The 17,936-nt window shown below is 36.9% G+C and overlaps 1 protein-coding gene across 1 annotated transcript; it reads right to left on the bottom strand.

Moving 5' to 3' along the window:
- Positions 1–163: 163 nt before the first annotated feature.
- On the bottom strand, positions 164–17,363 carry LOC123893655. Its single transcript, XM_045943422.1, has 22 exons — positions 15,967–17,363; positions 15,385–15,500; positions 14,319–14,527; positions 13,610–13,729; positions 13,251–13,379; positions 13,047–13,172; positions 12,149–12,204; positions 11,955–12,054; positions 11,748–11,865; positions 11,448–11,657; positions 11,003–11,339; positions 5,288–5,381; positions 4,123–4,231; positions 3,551–3,819; positions 3,281–3,408; positions 2,907–3,141; positions 2,144–2,332; positions 1,709–2,019; positions 1,348–1,555; positions 1,006–1,248; positions 761–849; positions 164–672 (listed from the first exon to the last, which is right to left on the bottom strand). Exons 1-22 carry the CDS (start codon positions 16,803–16,805, stop codon positions 525–527), a joined length of 4,383 nt encoding a protein of 1,460 aa, XP_045799378.1. The 5' UTR covers positions 16,806–17,363; the 3' UTR covers positions 164–524.
- Between the last annotated feature and the right edge of the window lie 573 nt (positions 17,364–17,936).

The raw sequence follows: 17,936 nt of genomic DNA, 5'->3' as shown, positions 1-17,936 counted from the left end.
AACAAATTATGTAATTAACCAAGGTCTTTTTATGTATGGATATGAGAACGAGACAAGGCTAACTTATATATCAACCATACTACTTTTATCATTTCAAGAATGAGGTACGAAAACATAAATTACAAAAACGTACTCTAAATCAAATTATAAACCTACACTGAAATTCTCACTATGCCGATTTTACTGAGCTTGAAGGCATTTGCCAATTGAACAAAATGGCATGAGTTACTAGTCCACAACATATTCTGAAGAGTACTTAAATGCTCGTTGATATATACACATTAGATAATTCGAGATGAAAATTATTTAATTTTTAGAACTATTGAACTTTAGGTGTTACAGTAACGAATATCTCTACAACATCTACTTTGGATTTCTGTAGTTCTATTTTGCCCCACCTCAAGTTTTCCTATCATCTCTATGTCAATCTTTGACCTATTCTAGATATACTTAAATCAAACATGTGATGGATCAAGAGGAAACGGGGAAAAAGTTAATGTTGAATATATGCTGTGAACATACCATCATGACTGCCAGAACAGCTCAAAATCGTTACTATACAAGGAACGGTCTTGAATTTCCAGATTGGCAACATGCCAATTAATGAGTTGAGACTGGAATAATTTAAACAAAACCAGTCCAGCTGGGAAAATCCACCATTCATTGTCGTCCCTGCACACCCAATCAGTTAAAAATAAATAAATAACTATGCAAATATTCCCAAATAAGCATATCTTGTTGAAGCTAAGAATACCCTTACATGATATTCCAAGGCTGAATGCTGGGGTGTCTTTTGCTGGAAGAGGATTGAGAGTTGTAATGAATATATCCACATAGAAATGCAACCACCTGGTGATAGAAAAATTACAAAATCCCCAATTAAGACAAATAAAACCCATATAATTGTATTTCACCCTAACAACTGGAAAAAAAAAAAAAAAAAAACATTTGTCTGACAAAAAGGAAATGAAATGCCAATCAGCTGAAATTTGATAGAAAACTCACAACATTTATAAAAGACGTAAGATTCCACAGAGCATAGAGACGTGCAAGGCCCGCAGAACGCCTTGGTCCATGACTAAATAGAGCATTGATTCCGACAGGAAATGGGAGAAGAATGCCAAAAGGTAATATAAACAATACAAGAAATACATCCACCAACGAAATTGAGTACAACTGAAGCAGGGTAAGTAATACTAAACTAAAATCTCCTAGAAGCAACATTGAGATTACTAAACCAACAAGATCCTGCATTCACCACAATAAAGGAAAAGGGGAAGTCAGTTTTCAAATCATGCAAGCACCAGAACAAGCTTTGAGTCTGCAAAAATTATAATTACAAGATACCTGATGCCCAACGGGTTTTGTATTCTGAAGTATAAAAGAGAGAAGGTAAAAGATATCTCTCTTCTTGTCAAGCATCTGCAAATTGTTTACGTCTAAAGCAACTCCATGCACCTTCCGCCTCATACAATTGTCCTCAATTCTTCCACCAGGGCTTAAGCGAGCTCCACTTGCAAGCCCCAAGTGACTTTCCTTTTTAACAGCCTGAACCCTGGAAACCAGAACTTAAAAATATCATGCATCACACACAGAAAGCCATACCACAAATCTCTGGATCATTTATCAGCACATCATGTTTACTGTTTCTCATTAAGATTATGGGAAAAGAACTTGGTAGCATGTCATGAGTATAAGAATTAATTACCGTGATATTTCCTCAATTCTTGACGCACCATCAATACTTCCTCTAGTGGCTGGATAACCTTCTTCCTCTTCTTCTTCTTCTTCTTCTTCGAGAGAATAAACCACAAGCCCATAGTGGCCATAGCCAATACTTGTAGCCTCAAACCAGGCAAGATCAACACGTACACCATGGACGCTCAATGCAGGATTGGCATGAGTTTCAAGCCATCTGATGACAGGTTTCAATGTTACTCTTAGTCGGCCACGGCGCACTAACCGCAACTGTGCATTCAGCCCAGCAACTAATCGATACCATGTCGTAGGCTGAACTGACTGCGAAAAAGAATTAACAAATATGCCTGTAAATTAAGTTCCCCAACAGTGGAACAAAAAGTAAAGAGTTATACATGTATCTAAGTGGTGTCTACATATCATTGTGTTCACTAAATAAACAAACCTGACTCATGAGGCTGGTAAGGATATTATCATTGTGAAGGGTAAATGGAGCCATATAACTTCCATCACCACCGAAAAGTAATGTCATTGGGAACCTTTCATGTAATCGAGGAGGCAGGTCTGTTCTCTTTTCATCCCCACCAAGAAAAAAGTCCACATATGCAAGCATCAAATCAGAAGTTGCATTTACCTACATAATTTTACGAGTCGATTAACATTTTACACAGCATTAAAAAACTGAATCTACTCTGATTTCAATTTTAATTAAAAGTTGCAAAGCTCAACAAAGTTTTATTCTTAATGAAAAAGTCTTAAATTCAAAATTACAACAAAAACCTAAAGACTTGTATATAATCTTGATAGATAAGGCAGGGCAAAAAGAATAACAAAATTTTAATATGACACCAGCTATCAGCATGCCCTAATAGTTTAACAATACTCTGATCCATCTTGTCTTTCTAAGTTAAAGAAGTGATGTCATATCATCAAAAGCAGTGATGCAATAAAATAAATGGCATCTGATATGACAGACAATTAATGGGTTAACAATACCACCAACTCTGCATGACATTGATATAAAGCAAACAATTCACTCAGCATGAATCCATATTTAATGAACTCGGTAGTAATAATACTTGACCATATGTGGGCATTAGATTCGGATCAAGACATGCATCAAAACAAACAGATCTCACTGAAAAAACTCAAGTGAATTTCAAAATTTCACTGTCCACAGGCTAAATATGCATGTCAACAAGTCAAACCTTAATCCCTTCATAGAGAGCTCGTGATCGGCAAGAACGAAGGCAAGCATGATCATACTCTGATCGAACAAACTCGCGCAACCGTTGCAACTTCAATCTCCTGCGGCATTGTTGCCATGACCACGCAAGTGGATATCCAATAACAGAAAGAGCACTATATATTGCTCCCTCCCACCATTGATAAGCTGCTATAGCATTTATCTCATCCACAAATGTATTGAATGCACTCTCATAACTGCCACATCAAATGTTGAAAGATTTCCATCTCAATATCATGATCGAACAAGTTAACCAAATAAAAACGTTAACACCCATATATTCCATATATGTCAACCATGGAATCTACAAGGATCAAGCAGAAGAAATTTGCTTACACAATATCATGAATTTGTTCCGAAGGTGTATGTGGCAGCTGCCAGGGTTCACTGAAAGTATTTGGTCCGATAAAGTACATTCTATGAACATGACTCTGGGACTCCTCAACTCTGTTTGTCTCTAAGACCTGGCCGTTACACAACAAACATGGTTATGCCATTAACAAATATTCCTTAAAGAAATCAAAATATCCACTGATAATGGGTATGATCGTCATAATTAACATCAAAACAAGGAAACCAAAAAGGAACCAACAGTTAGACAAAAACCTCATTTAGCGACTCCAGGAAAGGGAAGGAATGATCAATTTGAGAATGTTGTGGGGGTACTGGGCCTGGTAATTCATCAACACCAACAAATTTCATCCTTGCGACACTGAGCACCAAAGCTAACAGGATCAGGAGACTCGTAAGTAAAAGACCAAATAACCAAGGTCCGCCAAATGTATAAATTAACTCTTCGAGAGCTGTATAACAGTCTGGCATGTGATATCGGTCTGAAATGCATTGGTAAGGGCAAGGGGCTTCAGTAATACCACCTGCATAAAAAGAGATTACAATTTATGCATTGATATACCAGAGATACTATAATCGGGGATCGATCAAAATTGCACAACTACCCATCTCAACTTCCCAAAAATCGATCAATAAGTAAATAAATAAGCAATTAAAATTATAAATCCACAATCATAAAATATAGAAGAATTATGGTTCAACCATTCAGCATTCACAATACTTATTCTATAATTTCAACTTTCACAATATAACTCTCTAAATTGCATTTGCATTGAAGACTCTGGCATGCCTGCTTAATTAATCATACATTAATTTGTAAAATCTACCTCGGACTGAAATATAAACAGCACGATGAGGAAGCTCGTGAACAGGACAAACTTGACAAAGTGATCTATCAGATCCAGTAACATTCTTGTAAGTGCCTGCGGGACATTCCTGGAGTCATGCAAAAATAGTCTGAGTAAAAAAAAATTAACAGAAGCATCAAGTAGTCACCAAAAAATAGAACCGAAAAGTAGTCAGAGAACACGGACAAATAGGGTAAAGAAAGCTCCTATTAGTTTAAGTAGGCTTTCTTTTGTACAGTTAAAAAGCAGGGGCCAGCCACAGCACTGGGGACGAAGGGATGCCACTCAAGTAGCTCACCAGCATCAAGGCAGGGTATGGGTAGCCTTACCAATGTGAGTTTAAAGTAGCCACATCAGAATAGACTATGGCACACAGATGTATACAAAAAAGAAAACCTTGTTTTTATCTTCTAAACGCTTATTGCCAATACAATGGAAATAACATGAGCTCCAAATTACAGTAAGGCTCGATGAAGTTACAAAACTAAAGCAAAACACAGTCATTCAAGATATATCTGCTGTCAAATACAGAACACTCAACTTTAGTCACTGCTAGCATGTTAACAATTCCTAGCCGTGCATTTGGTTTATAATCGGTTAGTCACACGTAAGGAATCTTCTGGCACAACATCTTTAAGCTTATGTTCAATCTTGTTAGTATGCACGGACATTTTTTTAATAAAGCTTTAACTAGTCGTAGTTTTAACTAGTTGCATGCCAATTCATTGCTCAGATAATGACGATCAGGAGTGCCATACTATTATATGTTAGGAACAGGGTGCAGTCAATAGAAAGAAAAAAATGGATAGTGTACTCTAGGAGAAATGGAGACAATGAAGAGAGGATTTAGTTAGGGTTAATTGTTTAAACAGACAGATATACAACTTAGCAGGCAGTTATAGGTTAAGGTAAGGGAAAGAATTCAGAAAAGAGTGGGTTGTTCATTTGCAAATAGCCAAATGGTCATTACTTGTATGGGAGTTATCCCTTGAGAATTTATATACTTTGTGTTGCCCCAAATTATTTATAAATATTGGTTCCGTCCCCAGAAGGTCGCATTCACAAAAGAACTCTTGAATAGAGAACTAGCATGAGTATATGGAATTATAACAGAATTGGTGAATTGGAAAACATATTTATATACCTCACAAAATGTACCGTAGAGCCCTTTGGGGCAAGCCTTCCCAGATATCGTCCCATTTCCTCCAGAGCCACCCAAGCCTTTACCCTTTCCTCCCCTATAATAATCAGATAAAAAAATAATGTTCAGAAATTACCAGTACACATCTATGAAAAGAAAGTGTAAAACTGCAAATGAAATACAGAGGGAAAAACAGCAAACTTCAAGGAAACAAATATATGATAAAATTTATGTAAAAAATAGGAGATTTGCTATAGCACAGAAGCTTGGGACTGCAAACGTTCCGTGGGGCTGAACATAGTTGCACTCCACTCCTCACCAGAAGCATTTGTGATCATGACAGGAGACGGACATTATCATATACAGGATGTTGGAAAATATTTAGTTTCCTAGTTTGTTATTTCTAGGAGATTCTAAGCTTATCTATTACTTCCTTTTATGTTTGTACTCTTCCTATTTAAACCAGCCTTGAGCTGAGGAATAACATATAACAGTATTCACTTATTATTTTCTACATGGTATCGATAGCTCCCGATTTTGGGGGTCTCGCTTCCGCAAAACCCTAGCCGCCGTCGTGTTTACAATCTGACCACGACAACTGATTTTGTGTGCGGCACTGTTCACCCGACGTACTGGTCACGCGCACTGTTCATTCGCTGGCACTGTTCACGGCGGCACTGTTCATGGGTACTGTTCATGAGTACTGTTCACCAGTGTTAATTTTTCTTTGCTGCTTCCGGTACTACTTGGCTAAGATTATTAATTATGACGTTTTTTTATTCTCGACGACGATCATCCACTTTCAAATACCGTCGTGAATGCAAATATTGTCATCGTTTGGGACATACTATTTTTCAATGTTGGAAATTACATGGTCTTCCGCGACCTTCAAATCAGAAGAACAAAGGTGGAGGTGAGGGTCATACATTCCAAGCCAGTAATTCTGATCAAGAGCATCAGTCTCCTTCAATTCAGCTTTCATTTACGATGGAACAACTAGACAGACTGTACAAAATTCTTGAATCTAACACTCTTTCTGGCTCTGTTGCCCCCAAAGGTACTTCTGCCCTTTTTAGTGTCAGTCCCAGTCGTGCTTGGATAGTAGATTCGGGTGCAAGTGATCACATGACAGGTGATTATACTCTGTTTTCTTCTTATAGTCCATGTGCAGGTAACCATAAAATAAAAATTGCGGATGGATCCTTTTCAGCCATTGCGGGTAAAGGTTCGGTTGTGTTGTCTTCAAGTCTAACCCTTAAAGATGTTCTTCATGTCCCAAATCTATCTTGTAGTCTCATGTCTGTCAGTAAATTAGCCCAAGATAGAAATTGTCAAACTAATTTTTTCCGTACTCATTGTGTTTTTCAGGATTTGAACTCGGGGAAGATGATTGGTAGTGCTAAGGAGAGTGGAGGACTCTACTACTTCGACATTGAACCTGAATCACAACTACCTTCCAAACCAATAAGTTCATGCTTTGAATCTTTTTTAGGTCTGAATAATAATAATGATGATGTTATGTTATGGCATTCACGATTAGGTCATCCTAGTTTTCCTTATTTAAAACACTTATTTCCTGAGTTATTTCGTAATAAGGATTTATCTTTGTTTAAATGTGAAGCATGTGAATTTGCAAAACATCATCGTTCTCATTTTCCATTACAGCCCTACAAACCATCAAAACCTTTTTCTGTTATTCACAGTGATGTTTGGGGCCCTAACCGAACGAGTACACTTTCTCATAAAAAATGGTTTATCACATTTATAGATGATCACTCAAGAGTTTGTTGGGTGTACTTGTTAAAGGGGAAATCTGACGTTTGTCAGGCGGTAAAAGATTTTGTTAAAATGGTGCAAAATCAATTTCAAACAAATATTCAAGTATTTAGAAGTGATAACGGCAAAGAATATTTTAACTCAATGTTGAGTGATTTTTTTCGTGAAAATGGAATTGTGCATCAAAGTTCATGTCCTAACACTCCCCAACAAAATGGAGTTGCAGAAAGAAAAAATAGGCACTTGTTGGAGGTGGCTAGAGCTTTACTTTTCGCAAGTAAAGTACCAAATTATTTGTGGGGTGAAGCAGTTTTAACTGCTGCATACTTAATTAACAGAGTGCCCTCCAAAGTTCTTAATTTTAAAACTCCAATTGATATTTTCAAAGAATGTTTTCCTAATGATCGTGTTTCAAACGATTTGACCTTAAAAATCTTTGGTTGCACTGCATTTGTTCATGAACATAAGAATATTAGCAAACTTGAACCGCGTGCTATAAAATGTGTTTTTGTTGGGTATTCTCCAACCCATAAGGGATATAAATGTTTTGATCCAAAAAATCAGAAAATGTTTGTCACCATGGATGTTACATTCTTTGAAAACAAACCTTTTTTTGACACGCATCTTCAGGGGGGAAATTTAAATGAAGATTCGTCTCAAACTGAGGACATGAGTTTTTTTAACTCGTTTCAAACTGAGGACATGAGTTTTTTTAATAATTTATCTTTGCCGGTATCACAAAGTTCTAAGACTTATACTTCTGCACCAACGAAAAATGGCCATGATTCTTTATCTAATCCTACTCCTGTTATGAGTAGTGAGCTTGGTGAATCCGAGCCTACATTTTCTCATGAAGAAAACAATGAGAATCTTGAAAACAATGATAATGATGATCTAATTGAAATGCCACAAAATAATGAGTCATATAAAGATAATAGGTTTGAAGCAGGAAACAAGACTTGGAAAGGAAATGTTTTTGTGAGAAAGAATCACAAAGAAAGTGATGAGTCCACATCTCAACACTGTCATGAATCTGAACCGGGGGATGATCAACTTCCTAAAAAAAGAAAAGGTAAGTCTATCTCTGTTTCTGAGAGTCGTATTTTGTATCCCGATATCGATGATCTTGTGGCTGTTAGAAAACCTGTTAGATCTTGCACTAAATACCCATTATCCAATTTTATATCATATTCAAATTTGTCTTCGTCTTTTTCTGCCTTTACCTCAAAATTGTCTAGTGTAGAGATTCCAAAAAATGTACAGGTTGCTCTAGAAGTTCCAAAGTGGAGGGAAGCTATACTTGAGGAGATGAAAGCTCTTGAAAAGAACAAAACCTGGAGTGTTATGACACTACCGGATGGCAAGAAGACGGTTGGATGCAAATGGGTGTTTACTGTGAAGTATAATTCAGATGGGTCAATCGAAAGGTACAAGGCTCGATTGGTGGCTAAGGGTTTTACTCAAACTTATGGTATAGACTACTCAGAGACTTTTGCTCCTGTTGCAAAATTGAACACTGTCAGAATTCTCTTGTCTCTTGCTGCTAACTTAGATTGGCCCCTACATCAGTTGGATGTTAAGAATGCTTTTCTCAATGGTGATTTAGAAGAAGAAGTATATATGGACATTCCTCCTGGCTTTGAAGACAAGTTTGGATCAAATGTATGCAAACTAAATAAGTCTTTGTATGGATTAAAGCAGTCTCCTAGAGCTTGGTTTGAAAAGTTCACTTATTCCATGAAGAAACAAGGGTACATTCAAGGACAAGCTGACCACACCTTGTTCACAAAGTTCTCCCAAGATGGAAAAATTGTTGTCCTAATTGTTTATGTTGATGATATCGTCCTTACTGGAGATGATATAGTTGAAATGGCAAGAGTTAAAGAGAAATTAGCATTAGACTTTGAAATCAAGGACTTGGGATCCATGAGATATTTTCTTGGTATGGAGGTTGCTTGATCAAAAGATGGTATTGTAGTTTCCCAGCAAAAATACATTCTAGATTTATTGAAAGAAACAGGAATGAGTGGATGTCGACCAGCAAATACTCCCATGGATCCTAATGCAAAACTTTGGGAAGAAGGTAGTGTTCCTGTTGATACTGGAAGGTACCAGAGATTGGTTGGGAAACTGATTTATTTGTCACACACTAGACCTGACATTGCTTTCTCGGTTAGTGTAGTAAGTCAGTTTATGCATTCTCCTTTTGAGGAACATCTTGAGGCAGTCTATAGGATACTGCGATATTTGAAAGCAAATCCTGGAAAGGGATTATTTTTTAAGAAGACTAATGAAAGAAATGTGTCTATCTTTACCGATGCTGATTGGGCAGGTTCAGTCACTGACAGAAGATCAACCTCCGGATATTGTACCTATATTTGGGGTAATCTTGTGACATGGAGGAGCAAGAAACAAGGAGTTGTAGCAAGAAGTAGTGCAGAAGCTGAGTTTAGAGCTATGGCTCAAGGTATTTGTGAAGGATTATGGATCCACAGAGTCCTAGAAGAGCTTAAGATGAAAATTGAGCTTCCATTGAAATTATACTCTGACAGTAAAGCCGCTATTAGCATAGCTCATAACCCAATTCAACATGACAGAACCAAGCATATTGAGATCGATCGACATTTCATAAAAGAGAAGTTAGATGCCGGAATCATATGTCTACCTTTTGTAACTTCGAGTCAGCAAACTGCAGATATCTTGACCAAAAGCTTAGCAAGACCCACCTTTGAGCATTTGATCGGCAAGTTGGGCATGATAGATATCTATGCACCAACTTGAGGGGGGGTGTTGGAAAATATTTAGTTTCCTAGTTTGTTATTTCTAGGAGATTCTAAGCTTATCTATTATTTCCTTTTATGTTTGTACTCTTCCTATTTAAACCAGCCTTGAGCTGAGGAATAACATATAACAGTATTCACTTATTATTTTCTACACAGGATGCCTTTTTTAGATACATATATACAAGCTAAAAGTTTTGCATGTCTAACACAATGAAGAAAAAATAAGTTAGCTTCTGACTCAGCCCTAGCCCCAAGAAGGAGAAGAAATATTAAAGAACAAAACGATTAATAGAAAATTAGCTGCAGATTTGCACACCTTTAGCATTTCATGGTTTTTATGAGTAAAGAGCATTGGGAGTACCTTCTATACAGAAGAAACAGTATTTTAAGGTTTGGTTTTAAGTGCCTGAAAAAAGAGAAAGGTCAAATGTGCTAACTTTGCCATGATTTTGTGTGGCTGGAGCAGGATGTACACATCTTTAAGTTTATGTGATCAAGAACAGAGTTATGATCACTGACTAAGTCAGTACCTCGAAAACTCCCTATATATAGGCTCTGTAAGAGGTTATTTGAGATTCCTATTTGCACTCTTCTATTAGTAAAGATACCCGTAAGTTCTTCCCATCTCTGAGATGCAAAGATAATCGTCAGGCTCGCTGCTTCCCAGTCTCCTTTCTCTACTTTTGCTTTTCTAACAGTTACGGGTGTCTTATCATTGTTCCGGTTGTAATTTTTTTTATCTTGTTTCTTTCACTGACAGAAAAAAGAACACTAGCTAACCACCTTCTCATAAAACTAGTATTCCTCTGGAAGGATGCCTATCTAAGATGTTACCATGTGGTAAGGTAAGTAATGAAAATCTATTCCTCTGGACATTAAATGGAGAGGATAAATACAAAACAAAAGAAAACTAACGTCAATGGCAACTACAACTTTTAACTTTAAAATATAACAAATATAAGTATATAACATCAAACAACGGCAACCATTTATTTTTGGAATAAGAAGGCAGCTAAGGAAAGAAAAAAACATAGTACAAGAAAAAAACGTAGGAATTTTAATTAAGACAACAAAAGTCTTCTTGCAGCAAGAGATATTAAGCATATTCAGCTTAAAAAAACTGTATAATTGCAACAAAAGATTATTATATTAGACATACCCAGATTGAATGTCTCCTTTCACAATAGCAATGGGCTGATAAATATCTCCAGTGGGAATGTCAGACCAATGAAAATGAATTCTTCCGCCGCCTCCACCACCACCTCCACTAATACCGCTATATCCCCCAATACTAGAAAGAATAGCCGATTTACCAATGGCAAGGGTATGGAGAAACAATAATATAGTGCCACCAGATCCACCTCCAGGGCCTCCAGTAAAATTATCGAAAATTACAAAGTTTTCCCTTCTAATTGCTGGATCAAAATTCTCTCCATCAGCATTTACAGAACCTTTGATTAACAAACTTGACAACGGGTGTTCTTGTGATCCAATTACTGATATAACACAAGAAAGTTAAGAAAACAGCGGTAATTAACATCTATTATGTAATATACATCTGTAATTAAAGAATAATGTCTTAGCTGAACCAAGCATACGCTTACCTATGATTCCACCCCCAGCTGTGGTACCAGTTATGTTGCCATGTTCACTTCCACTACCAAGTTCACAGGGCAGGTCTGGAGTTCCATATGAGATGCCACCCTCAACACAATAGTCATTGAAACATGCCTTCCCACCATTACCACCATGCCCAGCACCACTGCCAATACCATTACTTAGAATATTTCCACGACCCAGACCACCAGTACAACCTGCAATTTTTTTATAAACAAAATCAGTGTAGGATATGTATATTTGAGTAAAAAAGTGACATCAGTCACTTTGACAACAACAAAACATACCCATTCCAGAGGCAGATATTTTTCCAGAAGATTCAATACTTATCGTCCTTGCCCTATGAAAATGAACAACAGAGCCTTTTATGAGGCCTTCGACAAGGATATCCTCAACACGGCAGATCTAGAAAAGAAACATCAAATTCTCAAGTTTAAAAAATAGATATACAAACATAACAAAAATATTTACACCATCAAAACTTGAAAATGTACCTGAAGAGTGAAAGACAAGGATGAGTTCACATTGCAATCTTCGGGAGGGTGAAGCAATTCATACGGGCAATCTTTGTTGTCACAGTAAAGTTTTGGAGTACTGTCAATCATAAGGGTACAGAAATTCAGCAGAATTAGAATATAACATGAGAGGTGAGGTTCACAAATGATGATTTGACAACAACCAAACATACATATTATCAGTCGTTGCATTCTCCAATGGACCGCGTAAGACAGATCCAGGCCCAACCTACAAGGAAATGTCAAAAGGAAACTCAATTTGTAGAACAAATAAAGTTCAACACCAACAAAACAACAATACATCACAATGGCTAAGAGAAAATTAAAAAGAAGCAGATCAAAATTCACGAGAACCACCAAAAGAATGACACAAGCAATAAAAACAGTATGGTAACACAGAATATGGACTATGGAGAAAGATGAGCAGGCACCAAATAATCCCAAGATCTTAACATGATGACAATAGAGCCAAAATTCAGTGTGATATTTTTCTGACATTTTCTGCTTTCATCAATCTTCAAGCCCAACCCCAAAATAGCAGTTTCTACGAGCTTTAAATGATTTGCTTTGGAAAATTTGATTGGAGCATAATGGTTGAAATTTTTGTAGTGGTCACTGGTCAGTGTTGACCTTAGATCTATATGTGATATTGTTTCGTGGCTTCTGTATGGTGTTCAGCTCAAGGTTTCTGGAAATTTATCTGACAGGTAATCCGAGAATTGAAGAGCTTTATTGCAATTGCTATGTTTTACTGAACTGTGTTCTGACCAGAAGGAAAACCCCAATGTATCATTTCATCATACTAGTATTAACAACAAAGAACATGTATTCAATTTTTCTGAGATAGAAAAACAAAGAAAAGGCAAATAGCGTGCAATAAACTTTAAATTTATAGACAAAATCTCTTCAGCTAACCAGTAAGATGTAAAAGAATAAGAAACATATCACAAATGTTTATAAATAGAATAGAATAGATAGATTGGTTAAAAGAAAGTTTGTTTAATGAAAAGAAATAAGTTCCTTTCATTCATTATACAGATAAATCATGCAGGAAATCAAGCATTGACTCACATGAATACTATAAAATAGGGATAAAACCAAACGCTGAGCTTCAATCCAATCTCCTGGGCCTGTTAAATTAAGTAAACCTTGTCCATGAACTCCAAGGTTTGCATTAGAATGTATCACAGAAGACCCCTGTTAACAAAACCTCATGTGTCAAACATACTAATAACAAATGGAATAATAATGCACGGTGAAGGAGTTGTTACATACCCTAAGAACAATCAAATTACTAGCCTCAAGCAAAGAAGTTGCAACAGTTATATCTTGCCCACCATCTATGAGCATTTGTGAGTTCCACATCAAGAACATTTTTACAGTCATGCGTAGAGCTCCATATACCTTTGTCAGGAAAATTAAGTGTAAGGCTAACATGACAATGTACCATGAAAAAAGTAGTATAAGAAAACGGTGCATCATCATTTAGACGTAGTTCTAAATCACAATTTAAAGATGCAATTGGTAGCGGAACTAAAGCTCAAAAACCTATCAAGAAACTAGATCTATTAAACAAACACTCAGTCCCCTCGGGGACATCCGATATTAAACAAACACTCAGAGATTCCAGCTACCTTCATCACAGAATCACTCATCAGCAGCTCTTCAGCCAATAACTCAAACTCTGAAGAAGAATAGTGTGGCAGCCCAAAGCTCAAAACCCCACCCTGCAAGATACTTATCTGTCCTTGCACCTATATAATGAAAAAGAAAGGGAAAGATAAGATAGAACACGCAACAAAATATGAAGGGAAAACAGGAAATTTACCATTTTATGGAAATTTTGCAAGAAAGGATAGGAATACAGGGGAAAAATCTCTTATGAAATCTTCAAAGATTTTGTCAATGCAAGTATAAAAATACAAACTTTACTGTGGAGTAGTTGCTTTGGCACATGGCTACTTTGAGGGACCAAATTTGGCAAGCACAGTAATGACAATCTAAAATACTAAACATATGTCTAATTCAGAATATTGAATGAAAGAGGAATGACAACAATTTAGGAGACATAACTGGGTGAAACAACATTGAATTGTCTTTTTAAAAGCTTCCACCTCAATCAGATAGTCAATTGCCTAGATACTTGTTTTTCATCGCTAAATGTTTCATTGGAGGTAATCATATATGTCCATGTACTCATATGTAGAGTTTGCAAGAGAATTTCAAATTGATATAAAAAGAATTTGAAAAACAACAAGCAAAAGAAGAAAAGGGGTTGACTAACAGAGAATCAGCATTGGGATTGGGATAATCCAATAATTTATAAATCTGCATTTCGCAAACCTGAACACGACTCCAGAGCAATGGAACTGTGGCCCTAGCCATGTTACGAACATAAACATTAACCCAAAGGGGTTGATTAGGAAAATCCAAGAGAAGCGTCTCTGTATCAGTTGTCATGTTATAGTTGTCAACTATAAGGCTTCGAGGAACTGCATCATATAGAGTCCCAGCAGCACCTGCATTTTCAGGACAGCCAAGGCTACTACCACCTGAAATATAAGAAAGTAACTGTGCAGTCAACATAACAGACGATGAATTTGAAGTCCCAACTTAGTAAAACACAGCAATAAAGGCATATCATAATTTCAAAATCGTCCAAAAATTACATTCAGTACACGCCGTTGATATGACATTGACGCTCTGCAGACATGGTGTCAAACTCTAAAACTTGTTTATGAATGAATGATAAGGCAAATGATTATGATGAATCAATAACTTGGCATTGCAAAATACTAAAGCACAGATTGCTCTCTAGATGATATATCCAAAGCCTATTTAATTCTAAGAATCTAGAGAGCAATCTGTGCTTTATTTTGCAATGCCAAGTTATTGATTCATCATAATCATTTGCCTTATCATTCATACACAAGTTTCTGAGTTTGACACTGTGTCTGCAGAGGGTCAATGTCATATCAACGGCGTGTACTGAATGTATCTATGGCGTGTAGCAGGCGTATCGGAATTTATTTTTTGATAATAAATGTCTCTGATACTTTGTCGATACGTGTCAACAGTGTATCGCTTCGTATCATCGTATCGATATGTATCGAGTACGATACAGCACCATAACTTGCGTGCTTCACAGGTTAGAACCAATACCATTCTCTGAGAATTCAAACTGCGTAATCACTTAGCATCTATGAGCCCACTTAATTTGCAAATATAAGGATGCCCGTCCCCCCCGACACACACACACACAATACACGAGGTATAGAGAAACACTATTGTCACCTAATGTATTAGAAGCTTAGCATATGAGTATTTAATTAGCACGGAAGGAAGGCCTTCTGCAAAGTATGTTTAGACTTTAGATACAGCTAACAAGTACAAAAGCATTAAACCTCACCATGCACATAAATCTTGGGCTCATCATGCCTACTGAAAACATTAACTGAAACTCTGCCACCACCTCCACCAGCAAAACCATTACCACCACAAGCACTTATCATCCCACTACCAGTCCTGCTCTTTAAAAGAAAAAACAAATAAGTGAAAAATCATAAAGTCTAAATCCATGAAAAGTACACTTTAATTGTAATCAAGCACAAGAATATTTTGAAACATTCCATTATTGTCTAAATAAATCTAGGCAGATAGATATAGAGAGAAAAGAAGTCCTTTGAAATGATCCAGTGCTAGCTTTCAAAAAGTTAACAAAAGCATTAATCATGTGTGTTAACTTCAAAAAGAAAAAATCGTGATTAAAATAGGAAGAAACATATATGGAATGAGAATAAGCTAAAAAGTTGGAAGTAATGAAAAAACAGCTAACACAACGAGGATAAAGAATCCAAGATGAATATCCAAATTGCAAACAAGACATAGTCTTAGCCAAATAACTACTAGAATAGAAAGATGACTAACAAATTTATATTAATCAATACAATGCTTATTGTAACTAAATAAGACCCAAAATAATAACTATTACATTCTATAACCCTTGATGAAGATGCTGCCTCCGGAGCCACCTCCACCATTGGTCCCTCCATCACCACCATCAGCCAAAAGAGTTGCATTTATCTCCATAATTTGATGAACATTCATCCTCACAATCCCACCACCCAACCCACCATACTCCCTCTCCTTGCTTGTCGAAGCACCAGCGCTCCCAAAACTCTCTGGCTCCTGCAGCGTAGCCCATGCATACGCATCCCCTCCCCAAACATCCTCTGGGAGTTTCGTTGTATCCACAAGACAGCTTGCACCCCTTCCACCATGGCCACCACCACCCCCAGTAACCCTTTGAGGTGTTCCACTCGTCTGAGGCGGAGGCGGCCCTGCCATAGCCGTTGTGTTCACCACCGAAAAATTCCCAAAAACAGCATTCTCCGATTCCAACTGAAAAGCTCCGGTGAGAATCGACGAGTTGTTACCTAAACTAAAATTACCAGTAACATTAACGGTTATCATGCACCCAGGAATCTCGCAATGAAACTTCACACCAGGTAGGATGTTAAAATTCCCCTTCCCAGCTATGTACACGTCACGAGTAAGGTTTGCATCGTTCGCTATCTTGCACGTCGTGTCCAGAGACCCAACACCACCGAGATCGTCCACGCACGACACCCCCGGTGGATGAGGCGGTGGCGGTGGAGGAGCCGGTGGCGAGTAATCCTGATGAAAAAGGTTCCAATCTAAATCAGTTATAGAATATTCATGCTCCAACTCGTTGCTCTTCGATTCATCGCAAACACAGTATCTTGCGAAGAACAACACAACAACGAAGATGGCAAAGAAACGGAAGCTCCGGAAACGAAATCGAGCCATTCACCGGTGGCAATAGAAGTCATTACACTTCGGAAACTAAGATTCGGAATTGAGAAGTGAAATTTGATTCAGAAACAAATGCAATGACTCTCACAATCACCATGAAGAAGCGAGAGAATGAAAAACCCTAATCTCTGTGAATTGTACGGAAATTCAATCTCACTGAAAACCCTAGAAATCAACTCTCAGAAAACGCACGAGGAGAGAAAGATCGAATTCAATTAAGGAGAAGAAGAACCACGATGTTCAAGACAAAGCTTTATTTAATTCTGGTGGTAATGGTAAAGGAGAACAAGGGTTTTCTAGTATACGGAGAGGTTCACGTGAGCTTCTGCATTTTTCTATCATGATCTTTGTTTTCTCTCGCTTGGGTGATTTTGATTGGGTGGATCATGGGGGTTACTGTGGACTTTCACCGTTGGAGATGATTTTCTTGCAGTATTATGGAACCTCACGCTGGTTTAACGGAGCGTCAGACATACGCACTTTATTAATTAACGAAAAGTAAGTGTTAACGAATGAAAGTTACGAAACAGTACATGTGAAAATGGGTAATGTTATGTACCCAAAAAAAAAAACAAGAAAGTGGGTTATACAGACATGAATATTGAATGGTAGATTGTTCTTTGCGTGAACTTTACGCTCTGCCCGCGGTCAGGAAAAGGCGCGTGTTGGAAAAAGAAGACAAGCGTCGAATGAGGTAGCATCAGCTGATGTCAGTTACGAATGAGGTAGTGTGACTCTGAGGAAGTGTTTTTTAGCAGGTAAATATTGAAAATATTATTATTCTTTTAAGTATAACTTTGATTATTAATATTTTTATTTATTTATTATTAAAAATTATAGAAATTATATATTTTAAAAATATTTGTTGAGACAAATCAAATAACATCTTATATGTTAATATATATATTTATATATTAGTAAAAAAATATAGTCAAAGTATATTATATAAATAATGTACAAAATAAAATTATGTCTTTTGTTTTGAGACCGAGCGAGTAATTTTTTCCTTAATTCAATTGGAAGCAAACCATTTATATGATCATCGGCTCCTTTTTATATTAAAAAAAAAATCATAGCAATTCACAAATACAATGGTAAACCAAAATCAATGGTATCTTCCCCGTA

Source organism: Trifolium pratense, linkage group LG7, assembly GCF_020283565.1.
Source record: "Trifolium pratense cultivar HEN17-A07 linkage group LG7, ARS_RC_1.1, whole genome shotgun sequence".
NCBI lineage: Eukaryota > Viridiplantae > Streptophyta > Magnoliopsida > Fabales > Fabaceae > Trifolium > Trifolium pratense.
Note: the sequence above shows the minus strand (reverse complement) of the source record. Positions and strands in the feature narration are given on the sequence as shown.

Bases quoted from the DNA above. Each gene is read 5' to 3' on its own strand.
- LOC123893655 (XM_045943422.1), bottom strand. From the start codon at position 16,805: ATGGCTCGATTTCGTTTCCGGAGCTTCCGTTTCTTTGCCATCTTCGTT. The intron at 13,730-14,318 runs GTTTGCGAAATG...TTCATTATATAG, and splicing joins TGCTCTGGAGTCGTGTTCAG to GTGCAAGGACAGATAAGTAT. The intron at 12,205-13,046 runs GTGAGTCAATGC...ATTTCCTTGTAG, and splicing joins CCCTATTTTATAGTATTCAT to GTTGGGCCTGGATCTGTCTT.